The sequence below is a fragment of the Mytilus californianus genome, unplaced genomic scaffold, assembly GCF_021869535.1.
Source record: "Mytilus californianus isolate M0D057914Y unplaced genomic scaffold, xbMytCali1.0.p SCAF_1, whole genome shotgun sequence".
Taxonomy (NCBI): Eukaryota; Metazoa; Mollusca; class Bivalvia; order Mytilida; family Mytilidae; genus Mytilus; species Mytilus californianus.
The window spans coordinates 48,549,564-48,562,603 of record NW_026262581.1 but is presented as its reverse complement, the minus strand read 5'-3'; the positions used below and the strand labels follow the sequence as shown (position 1 = coordinate 48,562,603).

General features: G+C 32.0%; 1 protein-coding gene across 1 annotated transcript; it reads left to right on the top strand.

Moving 5' to 3' along the window:
* The first annotated feature begins 1,588 nt into the window (after nucleotides 1-1,588).
* On the top strand, nucleotides 1,589-4,717 carry LOC127720382 (uncharacterized). Its single transcript, XM_052226971.1, has 3 exons — nucleotides 1,589-1,669; nucleotides 3,253-3,321; nucleotides 3,741-4,717. The coding sequence occupies exons 2-3, from the start codon at nucleotides 3,264-3,266 to the stop codon at nucleotides 4,640-4,642; spliced, it is 960 nt and encodes a 319-aa protein (XP_052082931.1). The 5' UTR covers nucleotides 1,589-1,669; nucleotides 3,253-3,263; the 3' UTR covers nucleotides 4,643-4,717.
* The last annotated feature ends 8,323 nt before the right edge of the window (nucleotides 4,718-13,040 follow it).

Sequence of the window (13,040 nt, the reverse complement as noted above, 5' to 3'; positions counted from 1 at the left end):
ATAAAAAATTTAGAACAAAGCAAAGTTATGTCAAATAATATGATATTTTAAATGGTATGATGGTCACACTGACTAAATGGTTCAATGCTCTTCAGCTTTGTTTTTTATCTGGTCTTCCAGCTGTTTAAATTTCGATCACCACAGATGAGTTATATGTAGATGAAACGAGCGTCTAGCGTACTAAATTATAACCTGGTATCTTTGATGAGATTGAACATCTACTAAACTACTATGAAGATTACTTCAAAAATTAAATGCATTATTGAAATTATGACTTCGAACTTAATGTGAACAAAATCAGAATTGAGAAAGTTATGAATGAGGAGATGTGGATGCATGTCTAAGAGATAGCAATCCATCGACAAAAATTAAAAAAAAGACATCTTTAGGGTAAGATATAGTCTTTAAACCCGCTGCAATTGTTTGCACCTGTCCTAAGTCAGGAATCTGATGTTCAGTAGTTGTCGTTTGTTGATGTGGTTCATAAGTTTTCTTGTTTCTCGTTTTTATATAGATAAGACCGTTGGTTTTCCTGTTTGAATGGTTTTACACTAGTATTTTTTTAAGCCCTTTATAGCTTGCTGTGTGGTGTGAGCCAAGGCTCCGTGTTGAAGACTGTACTTTGACCTATAATGGTTTACTTTTATAAATTGTGACTTGGTTGGAGAGTTGTTTCATTGGCACTCATACCACAACGTCTTATATCTCTTAGACTACAGACAGGTGCCCACACTTTATTTTAAGCTCTTAGTCGTCTTGAAAGGATAAAGAGAGTTGGTTAAAGTTAGAAAAGTATTTTGTTCTTATTGCAAACAATATCTGAAGCGCGGGAGAACCCGTGACAACTACATATTCATCGTGTCGCTGAATTTTACCACACCTGGGTCGAAACCACTGCTGGAAGACGTTTTGTCCCATCTGACCAGTAATCATCTTACCTTTGTTGAGATAAAAGATTACTGTATGAAAGTTTACATTTCACAAAAAAATGTTACCCAAAGACAAAGTTGACAGTAGCCAGATTTGACGCAATTTTTTGAGGAATTCTTGGTTTTCATTCTCTTTAAATTCGTAATTAATTTTGCATTGAGCCCTGTTTTGCTTCGAACAAGACTAGTGAATCATGTGCAGATAGATTGCGAGTCTGACGTTTTAGATTGAAATTCTTATAACTAAGATAAGTTTTCCAACGTCAACTTAAATAATTATCATGCAGTAGTTTTCCAAACAATTCAACGAAAAATAATACCGTCTATAAGGAAATAAACGACTTCAGTTCATATAATTTTTTCTAAACTGTACAAGTCTCTGGCTTCTACCAAATATATAATGCGTTTCTTTGAGAATATTACCAATAGGTGAAAGAAATATTTCATAATACCTACATGTATTATGATGTAATGGAAAATATATATGATGTACGAGGAAACAAAATTTGTTATTGATCCTTGGTACATTTCTTTATGTAATCTGCAATTTATTAGTACAACGAGAACGTGACATTTAAAGTTTAAACTAAATTTAACGAATTCATCATTTGCGGTTCACTTACAAATTTCCTTGTGCACATGTCTATGATAAACCAAATAATTGAAGTCAGTATAAAAGGACGATTCGGAAGCAGTAAAACACTATTCATTAGAAATAATTCCAATTGCTAGAAACAAAGGTAAGAAATTATCGAAGCTTAATCATAGCTATTATTATAAATAAATATGATAAATATACAAAACATAAATAATTCAATAGTAACAAAGACAAGAAATAAGTCATTTTAAGTGCCAATCTGCCTAAGAATCGGGCAGTGGTGAAAACATGACAAACAAAAACCCACTCAAGTTGACATTAATTCATGTTCAAAATGTATAATGGTGCACAAATATAACATTCTTTTCCTTTTCCAATTTTGATAATTCAAGATATAAATTGATTGAAATGCACTAGAAATTAACAATTAAGTGGAGCTAAGTCCGTATTTTACTATCATTCTAACCAAAAGTTATTTAGAAATTTCTTGACTTACCAGACACGCAGAAATTAAAGATCTACCATTTCTAACTCAGGATGAGGGTAACTTCAAAATAGAATGGTTAAGTCGGTGGGTTTTTTTCTGCCATGTTTTTATTTTTTTCAAAATTGGATGATTCTTACAAAGAATGACACAAAAAGATTTAAGATAAATGATTTATAAAGGCTAAAGCGTTGTGCATAGTTCAAAATTTTTGTATTGATCTAAGTAATTTAGTGTACGATACAGTAACAAAGTACTGCATCAAAGTATTATTTATTAGCACAACTGATTTTCGCTGCTGTGTTTTTAAGTCTATCGGAATAAATATACAAAGTTATGTTCCTTTCTGAAGTTTAAATACTGTAAAAAGTAAATGTCTATTTCATACTAAACTTGACAATCAATGAATGTTATGCAAGTTCGAGATTTATATTTTGCTTCAATCCCCTTTTCTTTATTTGTTAATTTGCGGATCGATATCTAACATATCTTTCTATATTGTAATTTCAACCTAATCTCTCTGAAATATCAAATAGTGTTAAAAATTGAAGCTTGAAAAATCAAATAGTGTTAAGATTAAAGCTTGATTTTTACGATTTATTGCTCTGCTTCCTTCCCCAAGATTTGGCTATACTTTAGTTTCTTTTTTATTCAGCATTTCAAAGCTAGTTTAACATTTTTTATTCTGAAATATTTTTGCATCGATTATCACTTAAGAGACATTAATTGTCAACATGCGCATCTGGTGCATCGGTATTGGTGCCATTCGTGCTTTTATTAAGGACACATTGTCCACATTCGGTTTAGTTTTCTCTTTTCTTATTTCGAAGATATCCCTTAGAAAAGATAAAAACGGCCGAAATATAGACATCCTTTCCATATTTTCTTACTTTGTTTTCTAGTTTCAAAATGCATTATATATTGTTGTCTTTAAATATTCATTTCAATATTCTATCGACTTTCAGACATTTTTTTATTCACATGCCTTCTTCGGGTATAATCCTTACACAATACCTCATGTTTGAATAACCAGTTACAATACAATCTACATTTTGGCTCAGTATGAAATTTTATATCCCCCAAAGTAATATAAGCCTCGATGAGTATTGTTTACAAAATTTAACTGTCTTGCAGGTGTATAGTAAAAGCAAGCACTATTTTGCTATCTACTGATTCGTATTAAGATTAAATGTGTGAAGTTTTTTTTTTCTTAGAAATGATTTTTATCCTTTAAATTTCAGAATTTCAAGAGATGATGAGATTCCAGACCATATTCTTTTTGACGGCATTGACCACAATGACAGTATTCGGTAAAGAAAATATTCGATTTTATTTCTAGAAATTCATAAGCTGTGTTTAACAAAAGTGTTTTTCGATATGTAGATAAAATCCAAATGTCTTACCGCCAAAATGTTCTTAAACATAGATAAATTTCGTACATAATTATATGAAAGTATATTGCCAGCATCTGTATAGTTTTTTAAATTATAATGACAAAGATCAAAACGATTGGTTTAGTGTATTGACTGTTAAACATTTTATCATGGGGGGGGGGGTCTTTTATAGCTTGCTATACAGTATGGGATTTGTTCAGTGCTGAAACCGAAAGCTCTTGCAATTGTTAACAACCTCGTCCTTTAATTGGCAATATTGTCTTATTGGCAATGATACTAGATATCGTTATTTCTTGTTTTCTGAAGATAACAAGATTGTCTATTTAATTTTACAGCCTATTCACCAACAGACAAGCACGCATTAGATATACATGGAGTGAAAAAGGTTTTACAGGCCGAAAACACAGTTGGAAGAAACATACACGGGCTTCGTGGTGGCGGATCCCTTTCAGTACTGGATGTAATTGATGCAAATAGACGAACAGGATCAAGAGCTGTTGGAACATCCCATGGAATAGGCAATGAATTTATAACACGCGGGTCATCAGGAAGAAGAGGACTATCTGGGGGTTCTGTTGGAGACAGGACCTCTGTATCTGAAATCATTAGAGGTTCTTCAGTTGGTATGTCCCGTGCTTTATCTGACGATGACAGTATCAGTAAGTGCCATTATGGGTGTGGAGGTGACAAATTATGTCGTTCAGGCCATAAATGTGTACATGATGGTTGTAGCAGTTACTGCGTCGATATTTCTTCTGGAAGTAGAATTGGTGCATCTGGATTGTCGGACTCTATAAGAAGGGGAAACACAGTCTCAGAAATAATTAGAGGTTCATCATCTGGCTTGACCAGAGTTTCAAGTAATGATGGACATTTATCCTCTGGCAGCAGAATTGGTTCATCCGGTCTGGCTAGAAATTTGGACCTATCTAGCAATTCTCATTTGGAAACTATTGGTAAAAGCCGTGCAATATCTGGTCATACAGGTTCGGATATTCTTGACGCAATTACCTCTAGACGAAGTGGGCTAGATGTATTAGACACAGTTTCCTTAAGACGAAGTGGATCAGTTAGTTCTTCAGGTTCAGGAGTAGTTTCTCAGTCAATGGTAGGAGGAAAAACTGGTTGCAAAAAGGAATGTCATCGTGATGGAGATTGTCCAACAAACAAATACTGTGCAACTGTTAATTGTCACATGATTTGTCGAAGAAGGCCGTCCAATGGATACACACGATGAACAGAATATTGCTGAAATCTCAACTTGTTTTATAAAACAAACCATCTTTTTTTATAAAATTAAATGTTGAATACAGTTTGTGTTATTGAATAGGTTTTCCTTATCACACTTAATGGCTGAAAAACAAAGCTAAAACACGATTCCTTTATCAAAACAAAGCACTGGGAAACTATCGGGCAAATTGTTTTGTATTAGAAACGTTGTGTTCATGTAAACATAACATTAACAATTATTTCTGTCTATAATACTAAGCTAAAATATGTTATTAAAAGATGTTTAGGAATATATGTTTTTATGAAAATCGCCTGCTTCTTGATGAATTAAAAGGTATGAATGAAGGACATTATAAATGTTACTTTTTCTGATGTTATACTTATCATCCATTTAACATATGTTTAAATAATAAATAATAATTTAAAAAGACACATTATAAACGTCAATGAACTCATCATAGATACCAGGCATGGCCAGATGCTCGTTTCGTCTTCAAAGGACTGATCATTTACGCTCGAATCAAAAAGTGTAAAAGCCCAAATAAAGTACAAATGTGTGAAATCAGAAACCAATCAGCACAATAAAACATGAAAAAGTCTTAAAACGTTTTGTATGACGTTATGATTAAAAAAACGTCGATCAATTGCATCAGACACTTTTTGACACGTGTTTAATATTTCTGTGATTACATTTAGCTTGGCAAAAAGTTGTTTGATCTGACAAACATACAATTAAAATAAAACGATGAAAATTTATCAAGGCCTTAATTACAATTTATGATTACATAGGGTATTGTTATGAAACATGCAAATAATAAATATATTTTGTGAATTTATGGGGACGTTCCTAAAACTTAAAACATATCTGACCAAGCATTTAAGAGACAGCTAAAAAAGTATTAAAAAAAAATACCGAAATACAAGGTTAATTCAAAAAGGGGAAGTCCATAACAACTGACAAAGTAGAAAGTTATTTACTATCGGAACGAACGGAAAAAAACTGTTACATTCCTGACTTGGTAAGTTATTTTCCAAAGAAAGTGGTTAGTTAAACCTGGTTTTATACCTAGCTAAACCTCCCACTTGTATGACAGTTTATAGTTCCGCTATATTGACAAAAATTGGTGAGCATCACAAACAGACATGTTTCTGTCTTTATACATTTATACTCTATTTGACATTTTTTACTTGTTTTCTTTTGTGCTCTGCATGTACTGATTTTGTGCCATGGATGGATACCCCATATCCTTTGGTTTTTTTTCTATGATAGGTTAATGTGACAATAATTGGTATCAAGCAGCAAAAAATGTGTACACATACATCAACAATAACGCCAAAACCATTTTTTTGTAGTTGATTGTAAATTGTCAAAGACGCAGATATAAACGTTTTTGAAGTTGATTGTACATATCGTATATAGTATACACTCTCTCGATAAAGTACAAATTAAGTTAAATATAAATACAAGGGTAAGCAAAATGGAAACAATGTTGTAAAAACCTCTTGCGTCAGAATCACATATCGTCAAAAACCCGATAGCTGAATGCTTAAATACGGAGTCACGTCAAGAGTCATATGACCAAAAAGAGCATATTAACATGAAGACACAAAACGGGAAATAAGTAAATAAAATGATACGTAGCTTCAGCCCCTAAAAGCTATAATTCATACCATTTTTTTTTAATATTTGTAAAGTAGATACAGAGTATTCATCTGTTATGTCTTGGCACTTTCCTATGAACATTTTGAGAAAAAGGATGTGATGTTTTTTGACAAAACCCATGCCCATCAATTTGCCCAGCCAACGATGACATTTTGCAAAGTCCGAGTATCAACTGCAGGTTTCTTGAATATCGTACTAGTTGAGAAATGTATACTCCATACGCTGGCGAAGTTGGTATATCGCTGCTAAGATGAGAAAAATTTATAATTTCAAAATTAAAATCGTCTCGGTTGTCTGGCTTACAAAAATGTAATCCTGGTATCTATGATAAGTTTATTGTCATCGATTCTGGTATTGATATGACCGATATAATTCAATTTGAGGTACAGGTCTAGAAATGGGACGGAAAGCTGTATATGTTTTTTTTTTAATCTTTAGTTCAGGAGGACATATTTATGGGACTTAATCGGAAAAATTTTATTTGTTAATGGAAAGAACATCATCTATTAACCTGTATGTCAAACTAAATAATCTAGCTTCTTTGATCTTCTTGTTTTTTCCCAGTGTTTAAAGGAACTCTGATTCATATCAAAATCACATATGAGTTTCGCAGTTGGTTAAAATAGGAATGTAGACAACCTGCTGGACACATGTGTTCTCAATGAGAAACTCGTTCTTCGATGAAGCATGTTTTTTTTTCGGGATTATTTTTAACAAAATATGCCAAATTATATCTCTAAACAATTAATTTATAGCGTATAGTACAATTTTTATGGAGGAAAGCATGGTTGATTATTTCTTTAAGATGGGTTTTCAATTTAATTAATACCTTACATTACCCGTACACTTCATATGATATTCATCTAAAAGGAAATATACAAATTCTATCTTAAAAAGCTTGAAATGAGAATGATATTTTATAAAAAGAGGGACGAAAGATACCAGAGGGACAGTCAAACTTTGCTGCGCCTGTAGCAACTATGTGTTCTACGGAATATATAACGTTTACACAGATTTGTTGCTTAAACATTGAAAACACAACTCAATTTTTGGAACGCCAACACATATCCGTCTCTTCAATATACAGGCAAATACCGACATTTTGGGAGAACATCGATACTAAATTAGATTTATCATCGGGGATGTATTTAAATGAGCAATAGAAGGGTGCCACATGTAGATCAGGATCTGATTGACCTTCCGGGGCACCAGAGATCACCCCGAGTTTTCTGTAGGGTTCATGTTGTTCAGTCTTCAATTTTTGTCATGTGGTTGTTTTTGTACTGTTGTATGCCATTTCGTCGTCTTTCGTTTATGCCATGGCATTGTCAGATTGTTTTCGACTTATGAGTTTGAATGTACCTTTGGTATCTTTTGCCATTTTTTCAAAAAATGTTAGTATCCACGTCTGATTCACGACAGCTCTGACATCAGTGGTTTCACAATAACTTTGAAGCCTAGCTTTAATTGTTGATTTTAATAATTTAGAAAGAGGTTTCGTGGAGCACCTGGAAAACTCAGCAATGTTATTTGTAAGGACATTATTGTAGTTTAGGTATCCAATACAGTGAAGGAAGACCCCGTTCTTGTTCTTTGGTTGAAATTCCAAATCGTTTAATTCATGTGAAATGTCCGACATAGCCTTCCCAACAATTTTTGTCTCCATTTCTACGATTGCTTAAATCCATGTCAGGAGATGTTAAAGTATTGACGAATAAACAACAACATCTTTGGTAAGGTTGCTGTCTCTGTAGACACATTCCCCGTTTCGATTCACATTTCTTCATTGATTATATTTTTATATCTTTTGAAACTCAGCACACAAATTTAGGGAATTTGTACGAAAAAAAAGAGGATAACTAGTGACATCTCACCCTACTGGTCTAGGTACTTTTCCATTAATTGTGTAGCTATTCCTAATAGCATCAACCTTAACTCAAGATTTATTAATTAGAACAATTTAGTAGATTTCGTCAAAGATAAACTAGCAATCTGCTTTAAATGAATTCTAAGTAATGTTTATTTGAATATGCAGTCCCAAAAACTGGATGTGCCAACCAACTATTTCTTAAGAACTCTTAGTGCCCCAAAATAAGAAATTTCCCCAAATATATCAATATATTTAAAGAAGAATACAGATAAACAATACTGTTATTTCATAAGGAAGATCACTAACTTTTAACGATGCGCAATTTTTTGATTGATTTACGACACTTTATTTAGCCTAATTGCTTATCATAATTAGAAAATCAGAAACCTTATGACATCGTGCGACATCAGATATTCCCCCAATAACAATTTGTGGCGATGACATTGTCATGATTGTGTACAACGTAATAATAAAAGGAATTGAAAGATATATGCGAATGACAGAATTATAATTGAAACTGGCATTAATTTTTAAAAATTCTATATTGCCTTTTAGTCGTTTTCCGTATTTTTCCATGAAATTGTCAGTTTTTCTTCGACTTATGAGTTTGAATATCCCTTTGGTATCTTTTTCATCTCTTTCACAGATGGTCAAATCGATTATATTGGTTAAGAAAATAAAATCAAGGTGGCAAACAAAGACTAAAATATCCGTATAAACACTGAAAATTAAAATCTTTGAAACAAATTGATGATTTAAGTTTCACTATTGTCAACCTTCCATCCCAGAGTAGTGACACACCACCAACATAAGCCTATGGTGTTTACTGATATAATATATAGATTTATAAAAGAATCTGTTCTTATCATTGCGATTTTATCAACAAAGGAATATACCTGTTTTTTATAAAACCTATCAGATTTTGAGTATGTGTTGTACACCAACTATATTTTTATTTTTTGTATACAGACAATAGACAAAGTTTGTTGTTTCATGTCAGTTCTCAATGTAAAGAAAAGAAAGTGAAGTGATTGTCGGTATTAAATATGTTTTTTTACATCATTCTCGTAATAATAATGCTCATCAGTTGTAGCTGATAGAGAAGTTTTTCGTAAGTTCATTTCAATGTTAAACTTTTGTTTAAATCATTATTTTACAATGATTCTTGTGAAAAACGATTTAAACGTTTAATGCTCTTCAACTTCGTATTTGATCTGATCTTTCAGCTGTTTTGATTTCGAGCGCTACAGATGAGTGTTATTTAGAGGAAGCGCGCGTCTAGCGTACCAAATCATAAGCTGGTATCTTTGGAAAAAACAAATTTGTTATTAGAATTAAGACCTTGATAGAAATAAAAACCTGAGTGATAAAGTTAACCATAAAAGGAGATGTGAATGCACCTCGTTAAATAAAGGCAACAGTAGTATACAGCTGTTCAGTAGTCATAAATCGATTAAGTGAAAACAAATCCAGGTCACAAACCAAAACCGAGGGAAACACATCAACTATAAGAGGAAAACAACGGAACAAGAAAAACACCGAACTGCAACAACAACAAAAAAAACACGCCAACATACATAGAAACGGACTATTTGATAACAAATGCCATATTCTTGAATTTGTACAGGACATAATAAGAAAAAAATGGTGGGTTGAACCTGGATTTATGACTAGCCAAACCTCCCGCTTATATGGCAATGTTAAAAAATACCACTAAAATTACAACATTACGTGACAGGAATACAGTACAAATAAACGCAACAATGTATCAACGCCATAAAAAGTGACGTATTTTTTTGACGTATATTTTTGGGTTTAATGTTGAGATAGCAATCCAACGACAACAAAAACCAAAAGACATAATTAAGGTAACATCTAGTCTTCGACAATAGACATATCCCCACATGATATATCAAGCTCTCAATAATTTTAGGTTAAAGACAGTTTGGTTTTGATTTAAAAAAAAAAATATGTGGTATGATTGCCAATGAGACAGCTTTCCACTAGACAAAATGACATAAAGGTTAACAATTATAGGTCACCGTACTGCCTTGGACAAAACCCATACCGCATACTGTTTTCTATCACAAGACAAATATGGCATTCGCCAGACTTGACGCAACTGGGGCAATATCACTAATGCGCCTCAAACTGAAGAACTCAATTATAAAGAGAAATGGAAAAGCTGTATTGAATGATATTGGATATTTTTTGTAAGCTGAAACATTTATGCTTTATTGAAGAGCCGATGACTGTATAATAAAGATGTGAACACTTTGGAGTTATTTTAAAATATTTGAAACGAACTGAATTTCCAAAGAATTTTGCTATGTGCAAATAGGAACTTTTTACATGATGAAGACGAATAACATGGGGCCTTTCTGGGTTTTCCAATTTGTGAAAACATTATTCCCACTTCGTACACTAAAGAATTAACCACATAAGTGAAAATGTCTCAGCTTTTAAAAGAGCAATCATACATATCCAGGTTTACGATATGGACAGAGGAAAGAAAAAAAGGTAACCATTGTTGCCTACCTAAACTGAATTGCACATCTTGACCCAACTAATTTTGAGCTTTTGGTTTATCTTTAAATTCTTTATTTATTTGCCCATTCTACTGTTTAGATTCGATCATGACTAGTGAATCTTATACAGACAAATGGCGAGTCATCCGCTTCAGATTAAAATCCTTATAACTTTTCTATCGTCAGGTGAATTAACTTTCAAACAGAGATTTCTTGACAATTCTAAACAAACTATATCTTTTATAAGGAAATAAAAGACTAGAGTTTTTTTTTAAACTTTACAAGTCTGTGGCGACTACCAAATGCATTTAATTAAAAACATCTTATCCGTGGAGGCAATTTTTCATAATATAAAAATGTATTATGATGTCATGAATATTATGTCTAGTGTAGGAGGAAACAAAATGTGTTTATTGACCCTTAATACATTTCTTTAGATAGGCATAATCTGCAATGTTGTTGTACTACGACATCGTGACATTTAAAGTTTCAACAATAATTAACGAATTTATCATTTGCGGTTCAGTTACAAATTTCCTTGTATACATGTCAATTATAAACAAATAATTAAAAACTGTATAAAAGAACGATTCTGAAGCAGTAAAACAATATTAATAATAATTAATTGATATGGTCATAATTATAAATTAACTGTTTACAAAACTTTACATTTTTGAAATACTATGGCTTTTCTACCTCAAACAATAGATTACTTTAGCTGTATTTGGCAAAACTTTTATGAATTTTATGTCCTCAATGCTCTTCAACTTCGTACTTTATTTGGCCTTTTTAACTTTTTTTTATTCGAGCGTCACTGATGAGTATTTTGTAGACGAAACGCGCGTCTGGCGCAAATACAAAATTTCAATCCTGGTATCTATGATGAGTTTATTTAATAAGAAATCTTCCCAATTGCTTCAATCAAAGGTAAGAAATTATTTAACATAAATATTTATCATAAATAAATATGATATATATACAAAGCAATAATAATGCAATTGTGAAAAGATAACAGGAAATAAATCATTAACATTAAGGAATTAGAAATAGGATTTATTAAGATTTAAGCGTTGTGCATTGTTATACATTTGTGTACTGATTTAAATAAGTAAAGGGTAAGAAATACTGCTTCAAAGTAATATTTATTGGCAACAAAGCTTTTTTTTTATAAATCGGAATTGCAAATCCGCCTGAAATAATTATTTGAAACATTGAAAATGATATACATACAAAGTAATGTGCGTTTCTAAATATTATTTGCTGTAAAATTGAATGATTATTTATACTTAGATTTGAAAATCGATGTAAGTGATGCAAGTTCGAGATTAACAATTAGCTTCAATCCCTTTTTCCTCATTTGTTAAATTGTAAATCAATATCTAACATAGCTTTCTGATTTGTAGTTTTAACCAAATCTCACATTGTGTTTTATATTTCATGATATATTGCTCTGATTCGCTCTGCATATTTTGCTATACTTCAAGTTCTGTTTGGTTTAATTAGCTCTTCAACAGCAGTATTCCATTTAGGATTTTTTCAAATATGCCTCGAGCATCACTGAACAGACCTTAATTGTCGAAATGCGCTTCTGGTGCATGAATATTGGTACCGTTTATGTGATGGTTAAGGACTCAATGTCACCTTTAGTTTGTTTTTGATATATAATTTTCTTTCCCTAGTTAGTCTTCTATTTTCAGAATGAATTATAAAATAGCGGTCATCAAATACTTTTTTTTATATCAAAACTTATGGACTTCAATATTTCTTTTCAATCACGTGATAATGACTTCCACATGTATAATCCCTACACAATATCTTAATTTTGCACAACCTATAGCTCGATTACAAGCTCAATAAATCCTAAAGTTTGAAATGTTTTTGTAAGAAATAATGTGTATCCTGTAAATTTCAGAATTCTTAGAGATGATGAGATTCCAGACCATTTTCTTTTCGATGGCGTTGACCACATTGGCAGTAGCCGGTAAGAAAATATTCGCTTTGCTTTCTCAAGATTTATAGGCTGTTTTAACAAAAATGTCTTCGGTGCGATGATTAGAACTAAACACCTTATCGTGGACAAATCACCAAAAAGATATTAATTTATATAATTAGTACATAAGAAGGTATATTACCAACATATACATATTTTGTAAATTATTATAGAAAAACGAATGGTATTGTGCTTTGAATTGTTTCACATTTTATCGTGTGGGTCCATTATAGCTTACTATAATGTATGGCTTTCGCTCAGTGCTGAAACCGTATGGTTCCAGCAGTTGTTTACATTATTGTCATCTGGTTAATGGTGGATTGTTGTCTTATTATCAATAATACTAGACAATCT